Source organism: Plectropomus leopardus, chromosome 5 (genome assembly GCF_008729295.1).
Source record: "Plectropomus leopardus isolate mb chromosome 5, YSFRI_Pleo_2.0, whole genome shotgun sequence".
In the NCBI taxonomy this organism is placed as follows: Eukaryota; Metazoa; Chordata; class Actinopteri; order Perciformes; family Serranidae; genus Plectropomus; species Plectropomus leopardus.
Window position 1 is genome coordinate 8,848,139 of NC_056467.1, and position 22,582 is coordinate 8,870,720.

General features: G+C 37.9%; 2 protein-coding genes across 3 annotated transcripts in view; one reads left to right on the plus strand and one right to left on the minus strand.

Annotated features, from left to right (window-relative positions):
- The window catches only part of LOC121943701 (beta-galactosidase-1-like protein 2), a 70,312-nt gene extending 56,972 nt beyond the window's left edge, over nucleotides 1–13,340 (minus strand). For both annotated transcript variants that reach the window (XR_006105863.1, XM_042487287.1), the window contains exons 1-10: nucleotides 12,964–13,340; nucleotides 11,703–11,888; nucleotides 11,340–11,408; nucleotides 10,794–10,889; nucleotides 8,971–9,079; nucleotides 7,753–7,845; nucleotides 7,539–7,620; nucleotides 6,660–6,724; nucleotides 5,768–5,852; nucleotides 956–1,099 (exon numbers count right to left, since the gene is read on the minus strand). Coding sequence is in view for 1 of the 2 variants with exons in the window: in XM_042487287.1 (XP_042343221.1) it covers nucleotides 956–1,099; nucleotides 5,768–5,852; nucleotides 6,660–6,724; nucleotides 7,539–7,620; nucleotides 7,753–7,845; nucleotides 8,971–9,079; nucleotides 10,794–10,889; nucleotides 11,340–11,408; nucleotides 11,703–11,888; nucleotides 12,964–13,052 (1,018 nt within the window). In the remaining variant the exon portion in view is untranslated. The remainder of the gene's footprint in view (nucleotides 1–955; nucleotides 1,100–5,767; nucleotides 5,853–6,659; nucleotides 6,725–7,538; nucleotides 7,621–7,752; nucleotides 7,846–8,970; nucleotides 9,080–10,793; nucleotides 10,890–11,339; nucleotides 11,409–11,702; nucleotides 11,889–12,963) is intronic.
- A 1,813-nt stretch (nucleotides 13,341–15,153) lies between these two features.
- Nucleotides 15,154–22,521, plus strand: LOC121943590 (beta-galactosidase-1-like protein 2). Its single transcript, XM_042487151.1, has 19 exons — nucleotides 15,154–15,219; nucleotides 15,453–15,640; nucleotides 15,868–15,936; nucleotides 16,048–16,143; nucleotides 16,224–16,332; nucleotides 17,204–17,296; nucleotides 17,394–17,475; nucleotides 17,685–17,749; nucleotides 17,959–18,043; nucleotides 18,303–18,440; nucleotides 18,567–18,647; nucleotides 18,819–18,925; nucleotides 19,245–19,391; nucleotides 19,969–20,040; nucleotides 20,656–20,734; nucleotides 21,147–21,234; nucleotides 21,501–21,612; nucleotides 22,007–22,123; nucleotides 22,278–22,521. Exons 1-19 carry the CDS (start codon nucleotides 15,193–15,195, stop codon nucleotides 22,386–22,388), a joined length of 1,866 nt encoding a protein of 621 aa, XP_042343085.1. The 5' UTR covers nucleotides 15,154–15,192; the 3' UTR covers nucleotides 22,389–22,521.
- Nucleotides 22,522–22,582: the final 61 nt, after the last annotated feature.

The window sequence follows — 22,582 nt, forward strand, 5'->3', positions numbered from 1 at the left end:
CTGAGGCATTTTTTTACAAGCCTTGTCGCAGATTCAGTGGGATTTATAACAATCAGGATAAACTCATCAGAAATGTAACTGATTATGAATATGGTATAATACTGGTTTTAGCAGACAACATCGCATTACCTCAATCCTAGCCTCTATCGATCGGCTCCCTGTTGATTTCAGAATTGATTTTGAGATTTTACTGATCACTTTTGGAGCTTGTCTAAGTCTGGCCTCATGCCACATAACAGAAATTTTGACCCCATATGAGCCAGTTTGCAGCCTTTAGATCCACAGTTGGGCGCTTATGGCTGTTGCATAGTCGAGGCTTCTAAAGGAGACCCTGCTTTTGCCATCAGGGCCCCTCAGCCTAAAGACATAAGGCTTGCAGAGTCGCTGTCTTTTTTTAAATCACTTCTTAAATCCTATTTTATTGTAGACTTGCCTTTATGGGATGTCATCTTTTTATTTTTATTTTTTTAAATTTTATTTATTTTATTTCTTTTTGTTTTGTGGTTTTATTGATCCTAATACTTTTGTTGGTTTTGATCCTTTTATTTTTATTAATTTATATTGACATTTTGTGTCCCATATCCTACATTCATCCTCTTAATTTAACTTTATCTTACCCGAGTTTTGTCTCACTTATAATCATTAGGACTGTTTGGCTTTCTGTTGTTTTATTGCCCTCTGAGTATCCCATTTCTGCTTGTGCTATGCTGTTAAAAGCACTTTGTAGACTCTGTTTTTAAAGGTGCTTTATAAATAAGGTTATTATGATTAATCTGATTATGATTATTATTTCTATCATTATATGGGTTTGGCTGTTTTACAGTTTTGTGTTGAATCCTTGTGGCATGAACCTCATTCAACCCCATTTATGATATTTTTTTCTCCTTACTCACAGCAACTTTTGTTCATTCAAATGTTACAAAATGCTGGTTGCAAACAGTTTCATAACACATACCATAGCTTGTCACCATAGGTCTAGGTGCTGGCATCCCAACAGCAAATGCTCCGCTCATGAAGCCAAAATTTGTTCCACCGTGGAACATGTAGAGGTTGATGGACATGTCCTGTTTAAGGATCTCTGTGACCACTGGCAACATGTCTGTCAAAAATAAAAGAAGTAAAAACAAATGTTAATACATTAAGTCTATAACTTATCTTAATTATACTGAGTATGTAAATAAGACAATAATATAATACATGCATAGCGAATCATTAGTGGTCCAGTCTGAGGAAACTTTTTTTTCCTTTTTAATCTGCTGTGAGGGTCCAAGGACAGAGGGCTGTTGTGATTTTGTGAGTTGTGATATTTAGCTTTGGAAATAAATTGAAAATTAATTAATTAAATTGAAATTAATATTATATAATAATTAAGTTTTCTTTTGTGTATAATTACCTGAAAATAAAAACTGTTGTATTTTTGATATCTTAGAATGAGCTGTTATGGCCACATGGGAAGTGTGTCCTCATCCACAGAGACCACCATGTTTCTACAGCAGCCCAGAATGGATTAACCAAACACGGGCTCATAATAGGGCCATTTGCCTAGACCACTGCAGTTAGAAGCCTTTAAGCAACAAGAACATCAAAAAAACTCACAAATTTTTTTGAAATGAAACTGCCTTTTTCAATATTTTTAACAGTTTTAATCACCACGTCCATGTGTTTTTGTTGAGGAAGGGACCTCTACTGAAAATTTTGTCTCCTGGTAAAAAACATCTTAACATTTTCAATCAGAAATAAGTTTAGCACAAGTTCAGTTATTCAGGAGACCTCCCCAAACCTCCACAATGAACACTGAAACAACAATGAATGAAAACAACAATGAAAACTCTTATCAGGAGAAATTTCAGCTGTTCACAATCTGCAGTTCTCACCGCTAGATGCTACTAAGTCCCCCTGAATCTCACACACCATTCCTAATCAATTTAACTTCAACTCTAACAAGCCACCATTTCAATAATCCCATTGCCCTCAATTCCACTTCAATTGAAACATGGATGGACCACAGCCACACATCCTATTACAGGTTAGTATAATTCATTACAGGGCAATGCTCACAGCCATAAAAAATTGCCTACCTCCCTGCACAAATTAGCTACCTATATTTTGCAGCGAACATAGCAGAGCAGGTAATTAAGTATTCAAATTGGACTTTAGTAGTCAAATCGGACTGCCTTTAATGATTTGAATCAAGGGCATGAGCCTTAGTGAATAACAATTGAGCAGGGTGAGTGACAGAGCCGCCTCGGTTGGTTTCATTGCAGGGGCACTAGCTGTGACCAACTGCTGGGTGTGTTGCAGTGTGCAGAGCAGTGAACTGTCAAGGACACGAATCCTCTCTGAATATCCTAGTGTTCATTTCATGGCTATGACACCTTCTGCGTGGCCAGGGTCTCTTTTTTTTCTTTTCCCTTTCTCATCGAGGAGAAAATATATAAGGAAACCTTTCATTGTCGGGACGTTTTTTGTTAAGATGTGGCTGGCTGCTGGGAATGACAGAGAGTAAAAAAAGGAAGCTTTCGGCTCTGCACTGTGTATATGAAATGAGATGTTTCTGAGAGCACTCAAGACGGTGATAGCAGAGTGTGTGACTTCCATTACTCTTTACAATTGTGAAACAGGTGCTATCATGTATGTCATGACTGTACATTATACAAAAAATATCACCCCTCTGGCTGCAGCATGTGGACCATGTTATCTTGTGTGCAGGAGATACTGAAGAGTATATACTGAATGAGTTGCCGCTGGCTTTTTTTTTTTTTTGCATTAATATTGCACTAAGACTCTTCATACTTTTATGGCCCATACCATCAGCAAGGACAAGGAGATCCAACTGAAATATCTTATGTTGAATGTGTTTGTGTTGTTGAAACACCCTGTGAATTAATTGGATATTCAATAAACAGAATTCAAAATATATGAAATGCCAAATATTCACTGGCTGCAGCTTCAAATGTCTGTCTTTTATCATTCCATATTGAACATGTTTGGATCATTAACTCCTGGTCACCCTGGCCTCTGGGGATTATGTTAAGGTCTTTTTCTTTTTAATTATTTTATTTTGACATTCAAAAGCATAATAAATTACTCAAAAAAACGATCACTTGCAACAGACAGTGGAAAAAAGCAATAGTTAAACCTTATCAACATGTTCCCAGAAAGTAAGATAAACTACATCTTTGTGGGATATTTAAAAATACATGTTTAAGGCATGCAACAAAAGAACATTTAAGGATGTTTATCATTTCAAATAATGTTTTTTTAAGGTTAAATGCTAAATAAGATGTAACATTATAACTGCATGATTTTGAAGATGTTCTGGTGATGACAGATCATAGTGTTCTTTCATGAAACATTCCCACTTTGTGTCATGTTAACAACGAACGAACATTTTCAAAACAACATTCAGAATATGTTTTCAGGATGTTATTGAAGCCTGAGATTACACAACATCTTTTTATGAAACATTTTTCTAATGTGATACGTCAACTGAGGTGGAACATTTTGCTGCAACATTACACAGACTGTTCTTTTACAAAAACATCCTCACAATCTTAAATGACAACAACGAAATAACAAACAGAAGACTGTGCACTGTATCGTATTAAGACAGATGCGTTAAATGTGTGTAATTGAGTCTGCAGCTAAAATCTAGCCCTTTTCTGTGAATCACAAACCCAGATAGCAAGTTTTGGTTCTAAAAATGTTCTCAGAATGTTACAATGTGATGTTATAGTAATTCTTTCAGTGGCATGTTTTCTTTTAGTCCCCAGAATGGCTCTTTAGGACAGGATCACATTCTCTAAAAAGACCCTAAAAGTGTTTGACGATAACTTTCTTAAATGTTTTGATAGTGCCAGACTTAATTAAAATCAAACCGAAGTATGCCCTGATCACAGAAGATCTTTTGAGGAAAAGCACAGGTGTAAATGATGAAATTAATGACAGCTGAATTCTGTTTAGCAGCTTTGATGTGAGGATCCTTGTATCCTGCATAGCCGCTCACTGTCACTCTCACTGGAACACTTGAGTAGAACAGCTGAGATCAGCATTTCCCCACTAAATTCCCCACAAGCTAACTAACGTTAGTTATGTACAAAAAGGAAGATGGGCCAATAAAATTAATATCTGCTACTGAATCTGCATAATTACCTTACCTTACCTTTTAGTGGCACAAGCTGCATGTGACTCGGTCCACATGGAGAAACACAGTCAGCCTTTCTCACAGCAAACACTTTGACCTGTCACAGTGGGCACAAGTGTCACTAATAACACTAACGATGGCTCTGTTGTACTGAAGTGTTCCAGTGAGAGTGACAGTGAGCAGCTATGCAGGATACAAGGATCTTCACATCAAAGCTGCTAAACAGAATTCAGCTGTCATTAATTTCATCATTTTCACGTGTGCTTTTCCTCAAAATGTCTTCTGTGAAAAGGGCGTACTTTGGTTTGTTTTTGATTAAGTCTGGCATTATCAAAAAACATTTTAAGAAGTTATCAGGTTAATGATGTAACTCACTGTATGTAAAGATTCAAACACTATGCAGATTCAGTAGCAGTTATTACTTTCATTGGCTCATCTCCCTTGTTTTATATAACTCATGTTTCATAGCTTGTTGGGATTTAGCCTAGGAAATGCTAATCTTAGCGGTCATCTAGCTAACTTTACTCAGTTTAAGCTTTACTTAAGGTTAGGATCTGAATCCTTCCTCCACCATGGCCCGTGGGTGACAATTCACAGTCCTGCCAATGCTTTCACACTATCCCACTTACAGACAGTTGGTGCAATACAGAGCCAAGAAATGTAGCAATCCACCAAAAAGAAGAATGATACAAGTAATCATGAATCAGCATAGATTTCATATTGTTCCAAAAATCTGTCCCAGCAAATGTTTTAAGCGGAGGAAGTCTCCCATTTTATGTCCTGTCTCATGTTCAGGTGCAGGAGGTTAGATATTGTGGTAAATATGCAGACAGTGAGTGTATCCATGCGTGTAGCTGCAGCATATGTGGTTATAGAGAGAGTGCGAGGGCATGAGTTGAATGCAACTCTTACAAAATTTAACACCTCCACCTGAGTTCAGTACAATCAGTGAAAATCAGTAGAGCACATCTTTGAACAATCCCAGACAAAGACGTGTTTGAAAATCTGGCCTGTGAACATCAAATATATTGCCCAGAGACAAAGTCCAGAGGATGGGACACAGACTCTGATTTGTGATACTCACAACCTACCATGCATGACAAATATATAAATCTCTGACAAAGCCAGGAAACAAGGAAGAAATGACCATATGCTAAGCTGTACATCCCAGCTGCACTGAGTGGGCTCTGTGCCGTTTGTGAAAGAGTCACAGTGTTAGAGAGACTGTCCTTGCACTCAGTCTGGAGAATTTATCTTACACAACCTCCAAAGCAGGGAGCTTGTCCATACCCTGTCTTTCTGCTGGCACAGAATCTGTTTTACTCTCAGCGAAAAGGGTTTGTCTTAAACCTCTTAACTTGAGGCACTGAGACTCTGTCTTACCCTCAAGACAGTCTGTTTTACCGTCCGAGGTTCTGTATTGGCTGTCAGCACAAAACTTGTCTTACCCCGGTCTCAAATTAACCAGAATTATCGACCCTCTGTACAGTGAGAAACTGTTTCACCCTCAGCAAAGAATCCATCAGCAGAAATCCAGTCTTACTCTAACCTGAACACCTGTCTTAGTCCTATCAGGGAGCTCTCTCTGAAGAAAACCTGTCTACCCATCCTAAACAGTCTTACCCTCAGCTGTGTACACATGATGAAGGTCCCCCCAGAGATCGAACCAGCCAGACCAGTACTCCATGACCATCTTTGGCTTGTGAGGCTATGGGAGAAAAAAAGAATGAACGAAAAATGAATGACCCTTCAGGTTCTTTCAGTGACTACCTGATTGCACAAACACTGAAAAAATTGTCCTAAAGATTAGAGATTTTCTTTTAGGACACCAGCTTTTTCATTTAATGGTCCACTGTGCAGGCGGAACATTTTGGCAGAAATGGAATATGATAAAATAAGAATGTTTTCTTACTGTATAGTTATCTGAAAATAAGAATCAGCGCGTTTTCGTTAGAAAAAGGTATCCCCGTACACAGAATCTGCCATGTTGCACTGCCATGTTTCTACGGCAGCTAAAAATGGACAAAACAAACACTGGCTCTAGATAGGGCCATTTGCTTGTTTGCATCAGCCACCACAGCTAGCAGCCCCTCTGCGGCAGGCGGCTTTGGAAAAACACAGATTTTTTTTTTATCATTGAACTGCTAGTAGCCCATCTGCGATTCAACATGAGAGAGATACTGATTTGTAATTTTTAACTGTTTTATTTAGTGTTTTTAGTGGTTTAAATGCCATAGTCAGTTTGTTTTGGAGAGTAAGAGACTTCTAACTAGCTCCTGGTAATAATCTCCTTAACATTGTACAGTAAATGAATCCTAACAAGCAGTTTACACTTGGCACATGAAAGTTTAATGGCATTAAATTCTGCACATCATTTCAGCCCATTTATCTAAAAGAGCGAGAATTGATAATAATGTATCTGTAGTTTCACTGGATCTGTAAACAAGAAAAAACTCCAAAACCATGGGTTAAATAATAACGAATAAAAAAGACCCAACACACAAATAAGACTCACTTGTATTCCATCCAGATACTTGATGTCATTCGGGTTCAGTTTCTGGAAATTGATAGTTTCTAGTGCTTTAGACACAAAAATATGGAAAATATTAAAACAAAAAAACAACGATGCAGAGCATCACTTCAAACTTATACCAAACAGCATTTAGAAAACATAGCTTCATGGAATGATGACAGTTGTGAGTCGAACTTAAACCCTCATGGGCCTCTTTTCTTATCTAACTATGCAGTTCAAGATAGCACCTGGAACTTAATATGAAGCAAAAATGTATTCAAATCACAAAGTTGACAGGCATTTAAACAGTCTTTTTATGCATTTGCATTTGGAATCAGCAAATGAGGTGTCAGACAAAAAATGTTCACCTATTACATGCAAATCAGGGTTAAGATATGCATTTATAAAAATATCCAGAGGAGGGTTTATTATACTCTAGTGGATCCTGTCCTAAAAATGATGATGCTGATGATGATGATGATGATGTTACTGATGATGATTATGATGCATTGTTTGCAGTGATAGTAAGAATAGAAATACTCATTCAAGTTCTGAACAACCTTACTATCGCTTCAAAACAATGTTTGCCAATGCACGTGTATCAATATAGCATATGCATCAAATAAAATACTTTTATATTGGGGCATTACTGCCAGTGTACATGCAAAAAGAACAACTTCATGGTACAACACAGAATCCTTTGTGTGCGGGTCAGAACTGCAGCTGCCTGACACCGGGCCACCCTTTGGCTTGGACCTCTTGTCGTGTGAAAGTACAACACACCAACCACCATACTCAGTGTGTGTGTGTGTGTGTGTGTGTGTGTGTGTGTGTGTGTGTGTGTGCGCAGTCTTGTTTGTCTGTCCGCCAATCTGACAATACCTTCTTTCACTCCTCCACGCTTTAGTCCTTCCTTGTTGTCTGAGGTCAGCAGCAGCTCTGTGATGCCCCTTGACAATAGCGCCTGGAAATATAATTGTTGAGAGTGAAAAGGAGAGTGTGTAAAGGACAGCAGGGGTAAACAAAGTAAATAAATGCTCTGTCATCTATGAGCTACCAACTACTGTTGAAATAATATCCAAGTTTTGTTTGTTACCTCCTTGATGAAGGGCATGTACTCTTCATCTTGGGCATAGGAGCCATATTCATTTTCCACTTGAACCGCAATAATCGGGCCACCCTTGGAGTACTGCACATTAATTAGTCAATAAAAGGACACATATTAGGGCCTGACACCACTACTTGACCATTCCTGCTCTCGATGCAGCTAAATTTTAAAACCACTGTGAAATGCATGTCGGGGCTTCTTCAGTGATGCATGGAGCTGATCAAAAGAAAATATGGCAGGGAGGACACAAGTACTTAAAGGAAGAATTCAACCCAGAATCAAAAATACATATTGTTCCTTTTATCTGTTGTGCTATATATCAATCTAGATTATTTTGGTGTCAAGTGTTGGAGATATCAGCAGTAAAGATGTCTGCCTTTGCTCCAATATAATGGAACTAAATAGAAAAATAATCCACAGACCACGTTAGAGCAGTTTCATATAGGAACTATTTTCTTGTTAACTATCCCTGCCAACTATATCCCTGCGCAGAAGGAAGCGTGCATCCACTCATCTACAGGAGGCTCGTACTTGTGACAGCGCGAGATGTAAACATTAATGGTGTCTTTCTGTGTGGTGATATGGATGTCGTTCAGTAGGGAGAAATAGTTCCTACATAAAACAGCTCAAACAAGGTCTGTCAATTATCTTAAATAACAGGGTCAACAGCCATCTGGTGCCATCATATTCAAGAGAAGGCAGATATCTCTACAACCTATTTCTCTGACACTTTGCAACTCACACCAAAACATTGTAGATTGATAAATAGTACTGCAGCTAAGAGGATTTTTATTTATTTTCATTTTTTTCAGGTGAACTGTCACTTCAAGTGTGTATGGGCTGCAAACAATTGTCAACATAATGAGCAGCAGGAGCTAGTTATTGCAGGTTTTTAGGAGGTGACAACAGAAATATTGTATGAGGGATAAAATATGATTCTGAATATAATGATTCTATTGTAAAAAAAATTATATTATTTTGTACTAGGTTTTTTTTCATTACATGCCTGCTGACATTTTTTTTAATTTAACTGACAGACCTTTGTATGTGTGTAACTATAAAACCTAGAAAAAATTAACGAAAAAAAGATTTCCTTCTTTGAGCAAGTTAACATTTTGTCTCACGTACTTTTTCTTTAATCTATTGTTGTGTGCACATCAGTCAAATAATGCATTTGGATTTCTATTGTGCTAAAATGGAGAGTACCTGATGTGGAACAACTTTCTTAATGAGCCGATTAAAGAAGGAGTTGACTGCATCAGTGAATCCTGGGTAGGTAGTTCTCAGTTTCATGTTTTGATCCCGTAGAAGCCAACTGCAAAGAAATTGAAACCTTTAAAATGTCCCAAAAAGTAAAATATTACAAGAGTTCTTCAAAGTGCTGTGCTGCGAACTCTCTTTAGTTTTTTTAAGCTATCGAAGATAATCGCACCGACCTAAGCATGACTATCATAAAGTGCAGGCAGGGGAAGTCATGAGTCATGCTTCACTGCGTGCCCCCGAAAACACTCTGTTTTGATGATTATCAAATAAATATTACCTCAACATCATATTCCCTGAGGGCAAAACCACTCCAAAAATACCTACTTCTAGTCTTCTCTCCTCCAGCATTCACCCCATTATCTGTCCAAATCTATTTTGATTACAGAATTAAATGAATTCATCCTTTCAGGGAGCAACGCCTGTCAGATTTAATTATTGTTCTCTACGATACCTCATGAAAAGGCGGGTAAATCATCTGTGCCTTTTATCTGAGTAACATTAGAGGCGCATGATGCATAATGTCCTATCTTAAAGCCCTGTTGTCTTCGAATCATACATGTACAGCACTGTAAGGTGGACAAATCTCACCAAGACAAATTCTTTGTTGCACAGTTTGTAGCAACACACCTGGCAAAATAGATGACAGACACAGCACACTTGAAATAATTCACGTAACTAAATTATTTCCCAAATTTAATGGATTCAGCCTGCAGCAAAGATACCGCTAACAAACAGATTACTGAACAATTCATTTCCAAGCCAATTTAAGGGATTCTTTTAGTGCCTCACTGGCTATTCCTATAAATGATATACAATGCTAATGTGGTGGTAACATAGTGTCTAAAGGTGTCAAACACTTCAATTTACTGCTTTTTAAGACCAGACCAGATTTAGGAGTGATTTTATAAATCATTGTTTTCTTATTTAAGCATTGCAGCTAAATATAAATTTAAGTATGTGGTTCAGTGCAGTGATAGGTTTTATGTAGGAATGTGGTTTATAGAGTGAGTTATGTTAATCCACATTTTGCAAGTAAATGCAAGTATAAAGTAAAAAGACAGTATAAGGTTCAAGGGTGGGTTTAAAGATGTGTAATATCAGAATTTTGGACTTTCATGCAAAGGAGCCTGATTATTCTGACAAAGAGATATTCAAAGATAAATAAATGAAATTAGATAAAAATGTTTGAGGTGATTAAGACCACACAAATTCAAATTTAAGACTATTTTATTACTCTTAAGGCCCAGTATTTAAAATCATGGATAAGGCCCAAAATGTATTTATAATGGATCCCTCTAACTCTGTTTTGTATGGACTATTTTTCTATTGTTCTGCAAATTGGATAAAATAGTGTTTGTTACTTTTGGCACTGATTCATGTAAGATGTTGATTTTATCTTGTTTGGATCTATATATTTTGTCTTGTACTCTGGGTTGTGTCCGTATTTGGTATTTCATTTTTTTGTTGTCAAAGCCTTGGTTATGGGTAGCTCATGTCCTTTTTTGCCTCATGATGATATTCGTGTATTATGTTGCTGGATGATGGTGCGTTAACATACCAAAATGTTTGGTTTGGTTTTAGTTTTAGTTGATGTGTCTGAATAATCCCATGAGGAACTGGCCATGTAAATGACCACACAAAAACAATGATACTTTATTCATATAAAAATGAATTTAAGACATTTTAAGACTTTTAAAGAACCTGCAGACAGCCCATGTAAAGCAGATCCAAATAATCTTCAGATATCATGTAATTGTGATTTTTACCTGGGTAGTCCCCCTAAATCCCATTCAGCACAGATGTACGGCCCTGGACGCAGAATCACCCAGAGGCCCAAGCTGGCCGCAAGTCGGAGGTAGGCTCTAAGAGAGGGATACAAAATGTGCAAAAGGAGTTTGTATTTGAGGTCTATTTACCATTTAAAGTGTTTACTACAGCAGATATAAAGTAGGGATGGATAGTTATTTCTTAATTAAAGTAGATGTTCATCTACAAATGATATGTCATTATAATTCATTCTAAAATATTTCACTCAATTTTTTTTTTTTTCATTTTCATATCATATTTCCCCTTTTGAGGCGACCCCTGCTTCCAACACTAGACTTGACAGCAAGCGGCACATTTGATGGATTGATGTCATCTTATCAATAATTCAGGAATCACTGATACTGACTGAGGGCTAATTAATCAAGAACATCTCTTAAGGGTAAGCGTACAACCTCTCAGCAGTATCAGATGATCCCAGACTGTGGACAGCTAAGCCCTGCTGCGATGCAACAGTACCATCTGCAGGACTCTTCATCATTTCTTACTCTAAATCCAGCTGATCCTCAAAGTTGAACACCCCTCGCTCAGGCTCATGCAGGTTCCATGGCACGTACCTTTAAAAAAAAAAAAAAGAAATGTAGAAGTTTTTTTTGTTTGGGCTTTAAGTATTTTAGTAGCAATGAATCCTGTGAACTGCTTTTTTTGTTGTTAAAAAATTAGATAAATAAATGACAGGGTCCTTCTATTTTCTAGTCCCTCATGATTTTTTTCTGCTCTACTTTGCTTTACTCAAATGTTACATGATCTGTGCATTATCATTTCCGGTAAAACAACTATCTGACACAGTTCATGCTTGTGCTTTAGAGTACACTGTATTCAACCAGCCATGAGTTGCAGGGAGAGCCTACGTCGTGAGAGTATTGAGGCCACAGGCCTTCATCTTCAGCAGACGGTCCTCCCAGTGGGCTTTGGGGACACGGAAGTAATGGATAGAGCCTCCCAGGATGCGGAAGGGCTCTCCCTCCAGGGTGAACTGAGACGAGTTGGCCCTAAGACCCTCCACACGGCTCATTCTTCCTACTTCAGTGTGACTCCTGGGGGGCAAAACACAGTTTTTCAACAGAAAAAGAACTTGTTGAGGTGGACTGTGGGCCATAAAGACATTTGAGGCATACTTTTTCATAGGAAGAGAGCTTGTGAATACACCCTTGAGCTAAATATTTCAGACTAGGGTGCACTTTGTGGTAATAGGTAGCTCTTATAATAGGTGCTATTTCCATATTATTACTGCATGTGAATGTAATCAAAACATGAGAGGCACAACCTGTTCTTGGACATCATGTAAGTTTCACGCCTGACTGGACTGGACTCTTCTCTCTCACTTCATACAGTCACACAGTATATATATATAATTACCCTCTCTGGAGCCTCCCCAAGTGGGACTGGGGGGAAATGCATGACCACCATAAATATCCATATTTCACAGTTTCTGGCTATGACATTTAAAGCATGTCTTTTTAAAATCCACTTGGGGGTTTGTGGGTTCTGGGATATTTAAAATAAATCCAACATGCAACCATTTAAAGTTCAATGTCCTTCTCCTTAACGAAATCAAAAAGCTTAATATCCTCCCCGGTACTGAAAAAAACTATCCAAAGTGCCTGTTTTGACACCACTCCCTCCCCTCTCATAAATAACGAACAATCCCTTATCCCATTTGACTGACAATCACTTTAACATAATACAGAGGTTTCTATTCTAAATAACAATGTATGTACTATGTATTCAGCATAATGATACAACAATTACATGATCTCAATCTGATCAACAGAAAGAAAACAAACTGCAGTGGGACTTACATACTTGAGCTCAAGACAGGACAAAGTGAAGTCTCACATAGTCACATGTAACATGTTATATGTAACGTTAGTCACGTCCAATGTCCACAGCAGGTGAGCTAGGTGAGAGTTCACAGGCAACTTGACTGGTTAATAAAGATTATTCTGAACTTCTGAAAACATGCAGTAATATAACCAAGCAAAAAACAACCAAGCACAGAGCAGTGAAGTTATTTTTAAGTGTCAGTGGGCGCGGTTCATCCAGACACACTTGCTAACTGGTTTACTGTGACTCCCTTCAGGCTAATAGCTGTTAGAGTATTCCCCTTACCTTATAAACTGATAAGCAATTATCACACCGGCGGCAAAACACAGCAGGAGAAAATATCTTCGCTGCAGGGACATACGAAGCCAAACCATTGGTATGCTTTCCACTGACAACAACACGACCTCACTAACAGTTGCACCCTGTAGTTGTCTTGAGTTTATGCGAATAAAACTGCATATTGATTTCCAGTGAGGTCGAACGACTATATCAAATATTCTAATCCAGTTTCGCTAAACTGGTCTTACATGATAAATTTATAAGTGAAGTTGAGCTACCCCATATTAGATTATCCGTAACGTTGCTAACGTTGAATAAAAAACTTCAAAAACGAAACACGACCTGAAAAAATCAACTTTGGTTTGGTTCCATTTTTGGAGCTAATGTAGCCACTATTTTATATTAGAGGAAGCTAGCTTGTTGTAGTTGTCCAAAAGTACACAAACACCCGCCTATATTACGGTCCCAATGTAGGGACCGTCGCACAGTTACGCTGCTGGAAAAAAAACGAAGACACAGTTTACTTGCCTTGATTTATATTCTTTTTATTTAAAAAAAAAAAAAAAAAGACAGAAAAGAAAAGGTTGGTTGCCTCCAACAAGCTACAGAACATGTCCCCCTTAAATCCTTCTTATGAATGAATGTAAGAATATGAAAGGTTTTTTTCCCCACCACATGCCTAATTTGGGAGGGAATGTTAGCCCTATTTACACAGAGTCCTGCAACAAAGTCCCTCCTTTTTACAGCTTTTGCATTTTTACACAGAAACAAAGGATGGCACCCCAGTGTGTTATTTTAGACAGCATGGTGGCAACAACATATGTTGCTGCAGCCCTATAAACAACACCAATGGCATAACATGACAACAATCATTTACCATCCCTCTTATATGGCAGCTGATCAATGATGTTTCTCCATTTTGCAGACATTTGCGGCCACTACTCTTCTTCTTTGAGCAACTAACTGCTTTTTAAATCTCCTGTGGTGGGTCGTATGCACAACATGACCTCAAAATGTCCCACCCATTCCATCCTCCTGCCGGCTGATCCTTTTACATAGACCTCAATTCGGCACTGTTGCTATCTCTGTTGCCAGTTTAGGCTGGATAATGTTGTCCCCATGTTCTACAATTGTATCTTTTACAGCAAGGCGGCATATCGCGGTATGCCTTAAACAGTGGAAAACAGACTCTTGTTTTTACATCAACACCTTTAATAGGCTATTATTATTATTCAGCTACTTTTTAGTGACTGTATTTATCTTGCATATTTGGGCAAATAAAAAGATTATAGTTATACCCATAGTCTCCTTCAGCCATCACAATTCCCAGGATGCTTTTTTAATGAGGGATGAAATTAAATTTAGTCTTATATGTGGGTTGTTGGTATGTAGTACCTTTTTTTATCAGTAAATATTCAAATATGCCACCACTCTTATTCTCATGCTATTTATTATTATTATTATAATTATTATTATTAAATTGTATAATATATGACCTCCTCCTTTGACTCGCCTTTTAATCCTTGTCATACAATATGCTTAATTATGTGACCGATAAGACCAGAGCAATGTTTACAACAGTGTTAAAAACCGAGCACTGAAAGCACTGAAATTACTCCCAAAATGGTCTATGCAGCTTTGTTCTGTATTTGCAAATTGCATTTTTGTGTAAGAAGTGGCATTTTTGAATATTTCTCTATGTTTGAGAGCTCTCTGTTTACAGCATGGTATACAATCATAATTCATTTAAAAAGGCTACTTCAGACCATAAGAAACCCTTGTTTTGTTTTGGTTTTCTTGTTGTTTTTGTGTTTGTAATTTGTTGTGGGACTGCCTCTTCTATGTTTTTTTTAGGGCAGAGAAGACAAATAACATGACACACACACACACACACACTCATGCTATTACACACTGACTTGTGACCACAGTCACACATGGTACCATATTTTAAAGCTGTGACTACATTTAGAGCCACATTCTTTATGTAAACTATATCATGAGGGCAACATCACTGTGTACAATGTAATGCCTCCCTTCTCTGACTGGGAGAGAGAGAGAGAGACGAAAAGAGACAGAGCACTATTATAGTTTTTTTGTTCTGAAACAACAATAGTTTCCCTTATCCACAGTGTTCGAGGCCTCCCAGCACCACCCTCCCCTCAAATGCTCCCTGGTAAGCTCGGCTTCAAGGTACAGCAATGTTTTTGGTATAATTGGGATTTTCTGTTATTCTGCATGCGGGACATTCATGTTCAAGTCTTGGTAAGTTTTCGTTTTTATCATGCTCAAATAAAAATAAAATGCATTTTGTTGCCATTCATGTTCATACTGTGTACATAAATGCATAATTTGAAACAGCTTGCAGTGTTTAAGGTTTTATTGCAATAATACATGTACACGTTTGAATTCTATTATCCAACCTGAATGACCTGCTTCAGAAGACGGGCACCAGTCTTTATATTTTAATCTTTTTTATGTTTATATTTCCCCACTAGACATCACCCTGTGAAGTGAGAAGAATGAGCCGTGTGGAGGGTCTGAGGGCCGACTCGTCTCAGTTCACCCTGGAGGGAGAGCCCTTCCGCATCTTGGGGGGCTCCATCCATTACTTCCGTGTCCCCAGAGCCTACTGGGAGGACCGTCTGCTGAAGATGAAGGCCTGTGGCCTCAATACTCTCACGACGTAGGCTCCCTCTGCAACTTGACTATGACTCATATCACAGGGTTGTCACTATTCTGTTACCGGAGAAGGTCAAACACAAATCAGAATTTATCAAATTTGTTTGTATGTCATGGAGGCATTTTAAAATTAAATAGAAATCAAGCAAATATATGGTTGTTTTCACAAGGCACTGGACCACACTATTGCTTATCAGCTACAAAGAATTGTTTTCTTGCTTGCTTTTTCAGATATGTGCCATGGAATCTGCACGAGCCTGAGAAAGGATCATTCAGCTTTCAGGATCAGCTTGACCTCAAGTAAGGCTTTTATGTTCTGTCTCTTCCTCTTTGTAGATGGCAAATATCCCCAGCAGACTTACAGAGTGGTTGTTTTTAAAATGAAGCAGAAGGTCTCTTTGTCTTTCTCAGGGCCTATGTCAGTTTAGCAGCAGAGATGGGTCTGTGGGTGATCTTGCGTCCTGGACCTTACATCTGCGCTGAATGGGACTTGGGCGGGTTGCCTAGGTAACACCATCTGCCCATTGCTTTAAAACGTTGCCATTTACTAGCTGTATGCCAAGAAATTGTCCTTGTGATTGTTTCAGCTGGCTGTTACAAGATGAAAACATGCAGTTGAGGACGACCTATCCTGGATTTGTTACTGCTGTCAACCTCTACTTTGACAAGCTTGTCTCAATTATCAAACCTCTGATGGTAAGTCAAACTCAAAATTATGCCATAATATTTCCTGAAGCTCATATTCTTTTTTTTTTTTTTGCCTCCGTGTTAGTGATAGCTGTGGCTGGAGGTATTATGTTTTCAGGTTCTCCGTCTGCTCCATTCTCATCAATATTTCAGGAACACCCAGAGTGAATTTCTTCAAATTTGGCGCAAACCACCACTATGACTCAAGAATTAAATGACTAGATTTTGATGGTCATAGATCAAAGGTCAAGTTCACTGTGACCTTGTCTATCTCACTCTTGTGAAAGCGATATATTGAGAATGCCTTGAGGGAGTTTCCTCAAACTTGGCACAAAAGTCCACTTGGACTCAAAAATGAGCTGATTAGATTTTGCAGGTCAAAGGTCAAGGTTATTTTGACCTTGCATTGGTCTCATTTTTGTGAACACAATATCTCAAACATACCTTGAGGGAATTTCTTCAAATTCGGCTGAAATTTTCATTTGGATTGAAGGATGAACTGATTAGATTTTGGTGGTCAGAAGTCAAGGTCGGTGTGACCTCTCAAAACATATTTTTGTCCATAATAGGATACTATGATGAGGTGATATTATATATCCAAGAGGACATAGGTCAACCTCACTGTTACATCAAACCACTTTTCTAGCCATTATTTAGGAACAGAAGGGGGGGTATTTGGTCAGATACTGAATTGGTGACACTAATCTTTGGTGTTCACATTGAAACTGTGCTGATTGTATAGATCTTCTGTGCTGTGAGGGAAAAGATGTGTGTGAAGCATCCATGTTTTCACAGACATGGATGTAAACTGTAACTTCACTTGTTTGCAGAGTCATGCAACTGCAAAGCTGTAACTCCAGTTTCTTGTTTATTTTCTCAGTTTGAGGAGGGCGGCCCAATCATTGCAGTTCAAGTTGAGAATGAGTATGGATCATATGCCAAAGATGAGAAATACCTGCCATTTATAAAGAATGTGAGTTCATCAGTGTATTGAAATGTTTATTTTTTACAATAAATCATAATGAAGTCACAAAATATTACGCAAAAAACATTTTTTTCTTCTGCTGTAGTGTCTTCAGTCTAGAGGGATCAAGGAGCTCCTGCTGACTTCAGACAACTGGGAGGGCCTGAGATGTGGAGGGATGGAGGGAGGTAATGGAGCAACCCTTTAGGCTAAATGAGAAAACAACAACAGTAACAACTGCACAAAACATTTATTTTAGTTTTTTTGTAATTTACACTTTAAAGTGTATTTTTTGTAGATATCTTTTATTGTGATTAAATTATTCTTATATAATTAAAACACATAAATCTGACTGTTCATAATGTACTTCATTTGGTCTAAATCTTGCACATTTCAGTTTTGAAAACAATAAACCTGCAGAGACTATCATTCGGAGCTATCCAGCACTTAGCTGACATGCAGGTAGGTAGGACATTGTGGCATTTGCACTCACCACTTATTATTTCTAAACGTTAAATATATATATTCTGCTTTTTATATATAGTTATTATGTAAGAGCACTGGCTAAAGGCCCAAAGGAAAAATGTCAGCTTTGTTATTAAACTGACTCTTAAATCACAGTTGAAAGTAAGATATGTAATTAATGCAGGCATGTGTTCTGTGCTGTGTAGCCCCAGAAACCTCTAATGGTGATGGAGTACTGGTCCGGCTGGTTTGACGTCTGGGGAGAACATCACCATGTGTTCCATGCTGAGGGTATGGAAACACTATTCAAACATCATTTTTTTTCCTGTGAATATTTTTGCAGAGCACATGCTCTTTTTCAGCATCACTGTGCTTTCCATTTATTCTGTTACACACTTACAATCTTCACAATGGCAGACGTCTGATTTCAGACATTCAGAATGTCATTCAGGTGTTGTTCAATGACACACCACCTAACGGCTGACCTAACATTTTGCCCTTTGGTTCACTTTCTGTATTATGTCATCATTTAATATTATATGCTTTGCAGATATGCTTGCTGTTGTGTCAGAGATCCTGGAGAGAGGTGTCTCCATTAATCTGTACATGTTCCACGGGGGAACCAGCTTTGGCTTCATGAATGGTGCAATGGACTTTGGCACCTACAAACCACAGGTCACCAGTTATGGTTGGTAGGAATTACCTTAGGGCTCAGACACCAAAGAACAACGGATGTTTCAAGACCTTTAATGACTATGATTCCCCTTAACAAATGCATTGCTTCTTACTGTTTGTTTAAATGTTGTCATTACAGATTACGATGCTCCGCTCTCTGAGGCTGGAGATTGCACCCTAAAATATCAACTCTTGAGAAATCTATTCAGCCAGTACCACAGTAATGTCTTTTTAAGCTTTAATATGCATTGATTGCATTGGAAACATTATGATAATATGTACATCTAGACAGTAATTTGATGACTTTTAATCATTTTCATTTTCCATTTTTGAGTAATTGAGTCTGTCACTAATAGCATTAATTTATTGTTCTTGCCAATTTCTGTTCCAGCTGAGCCTCTTCCTGAAGTACCCTCTCCTCAGGAGAGGAGAGAGTACCACCCTGTTGCCATCCAGGAGCACCTGTCACTGTGGGACAGCCTGCACTTCACCGACAAGGTACGGTACCGACAACAAATACCTGTCTGGCGTGACAGCTGATTATACAATGGAAAATTTTTTATCCATATAGTCGGACATATAAAAGGGCCCTGCTTGGTGTCTCTGATTGCTTCGAAATATTAAAAAAAATGCTGCTTATGCCCGAGACAGATGTCTAACACCTGGCAGCTCGGGTGTGGTCATACATTAAGGTGTCAACACACCTGCTTTTTTTAAGAAGCATCTGACATAATGTCAGAATAAAGTGTTGCAGAGATGTTTACTGTGCTCTGGCAGATTCTTGTATCTAATATGTTATGTTTGACTATTCATCCAGCCATACAGGTCAGAGACGCCGGTGAACATGGAGAATCTCCCTGTCAACAATAACAATGGTCAGTCATACGGTTACACTCTGTATGAAACCACCATCAACAGTGGAGGAACCCTCAACTCAAGGAACAATATCAGAGACAGAGCGCTGGTGAGAATATACAGACTGGCACACACACAATAAAGCTTCACAACAGAGATTATACATATCCCTGTTATTATGACTTTTCTATGGGCAGAAGTATGTGTCACTAGAAATGTTAGGAAACTGAATATGAATTAAATATTTTGAAAATGAATTAGGAACAAATGAATTTGAATCACATGAATTGAAAATTAATATTAAAAAATATTTTGAAATGCATAATTTGAATTTGTACAATGAACATGAATAATTGCACTGAAAAGCTGAATCTGGATAGCAGAATTTGAAATTGAATTCCAAACAGTTTTCAGATCTCACAATTTGAATATTTTTTTTTGAATTTTTTGAGACATATATCCAGGGTCCTTAAGAAAGAGCAGCCGATTGCAGATCAGAAGAACTCTTCAGCCACATCTAAATTCTAGCTAAAATTCATTCTTAAATTATGTGACGCTAATTCATTTTTTTCCTAATTCAATTTCAAAATATGTAATTCAAATTTAGTTTTCTAAAACTCAGTTTCTAGTGACACATAATTCTGCCTGCTTCTTCTTCTTCTGTCCATACTTTTCATGCTCTTTAGGTTTTTGTGGACAGGAAATGTGTTGGTAGTTTCGACCACAGGACCCATGAGCTGGCACTCCCTGATGAAAAGGTACTGACTGTTTTTTATGTCCGTTGTTGGCTGTACATGCAATGGAACATATATTTTTAAAATTAAAAAAAAGAAAACAAAACTGTAACTTACACTCAGTTCTAGGGTTAGGGTCAATCACCAAAGTGCAAGCGTCCATATATCTAAATTGTCTCAGAAATACTTTTCCAATAAGCTGAACCCCAAGTTGCTCTTAATGGGCAGGCCAGCACCCTCGTGGTGTGAAAGTGTTTTTGTGTGACTGGATGAATGAAGTAAATTAATGTAAAGTGAATTGTGTCAAAGCGCTGTAAAAATCCATTTATCATTGTCTTTGGAGAAAGAAATTTTCAGCACAGTATAGCTGATGTTGGTCACTGTTCATGCAATAGTCTGGTGCTTAAATGCTCCCTCAAAAAGGCTGTGTATTTTGTGAGGATAGTGCCAAATTCCAGCAAGTAATTAAGTCCAGAATCAACTTGCGAAGCAAAAATAAACAAAGAAAGAAAAGAAAAAATTGTGTGTTTCCTTTTATCAAGCATAGCAGGATGGAACATTATCTGTTTAATGCAACATTAGATTTCTATTTTCAGTTTTTTCTACTGAACAACTTTCCAAATGTTTTGTGTGTCTAAGGGGGAGAAGACATTGAGCTTGCTTGTGGAGAACTGTGGAAGAGTGAATTATGGGAAAGCTCTGGATGAACAGCGTAAAGGTATTCTGTCTTTTGAAATTAGCGTCATGTGGCGCCATATTTTAGCTCTTATGCTTTTACACAAATTCAGTCTTCTGAACTTATAAATACTCGTTGTGCTATGCCAATGTATTATGTCAGACCTGGACTGTTCATATTGGAACAGATTTCCAGAGTCACTGGTTTGAACATAGTTAAAGCCAAAGGAAGTATCAGAACAGTTTAGATAATGTTTGGACACTGAAAACTAATGTTTAGATCACTTGAAAAAGTCAAATCCCCGCAACTGTTTAAACCTGACCTTTTCTATGTTTTGTGGCCCCTTGAATTACTGAATGTAGGACAGAGCACATTGAAAACCACATGTCTTTGTACAGTGTTTGGTATGGCAGTATGGCTCCATTGTGTATTTATGCTTTTTACTGTATTACAGGTATTGTGGGAGACATCCTGTTGAATCACACCCCTCTGAGAGGATTTACCATCTTCTGTTTAGATATGAAGCCAGGCTTTATTAAAAGGTTGGTTAACTGAATTTGTATTTGCCTGGTATAAATTAAAGAGCAGATTAACCCTAAAATATCTGCAAAATAATAAATTACCTTTGATACTTTTAGGTTTTGTGGTGTGTGTATAAGACTACCTACCTTTATTTACCTTAGAGTAACACTTGCACAACACTGTTATCATGTTTTGCCACATAATTCTTGCCTCATGATGTCCATACTGATTGTTGTTTCACAGGATTATAATGAGAGTTTCACATTTACGTCTGATCTTGTTTCAGATTAATGAGCTCAGGTCAGTGGAAGTCTGACTTCAAGTCATCCGTTCCAGGATTTTTCCGTGCCCGACTAAATGTGGATGGCCCTCCCAGAGACACCTTCATCAGGCTCCCTGTCAGTCATCTTTAATGTTAAACTGCATCTATAAAGAAATGTACATTAGCTTTACTGTTACTTTTATTTCAAAATTAGTTATAAAACAGTACTTTGCATGCATGTTTAGTAGAAATGAGTCTAATGTGAGTGAGAGTCATCAGTGTGACTATTTATTTCCTCTGTGGTTGGTCTAATAGAAACAATCTAATGTGTGTCAATTAAGGGGTCCTTGACTCGAAAGTTTTACAACCACTGCAATTTAGACATTTTGAAGCATACTGAAAATGTTTGACACATTTTGATGCCTTAAATATTAGCCTACTGCTCTGCATCTGGGCATACTTAAGTGATTTGTTATTTTAATTGCAGTTTGAGATTTGCAGTCTGATCATACCAGTGCATCCATCTACAGGGTTGGGGTAAAGGAGCTGTGTTTGTCAATGGGCAGAACCTTGGACGCCATTGGTTCATTGGCCCACAGCATTTCCTCTATCTCCCAGGACCTTGGCTCAGAAGTGGAGAGAATCAGGTGCACACCTATATTCTAAAAAGATGAAACATAATGATTTTGTTTTTTAGTCTAGTTGAGGTGAAATTCATCTCTGCTCTCTATTTTTAGTAGATAATTTGTGACAGATTGTGTTTGTCGAATTTGTTAAGTGTTTTTTTATGCTCTCTTTCAGATTATTGTTTTCGAGGAACAAAAAGCGGATGACAAAATACTGTTTGCTGAAAACCCAGATCATGGAAAGACAACTGATGTTTACAAACTCCCCTTTTGCACTCTGCTGTGACAATAATGTACAGGAACAAAACATGCACTTTTACACACACACACACACACACACACACACACGCACACACACATACACACGAGGGGACAATTTATTGATACCCAGGGTGATGTCAATATTTAAAGCTATTAATTTACTAACAACAATATTTGAAATTGCTGTTGTACAACAGTATTTTTTTTCCTTAAATGATT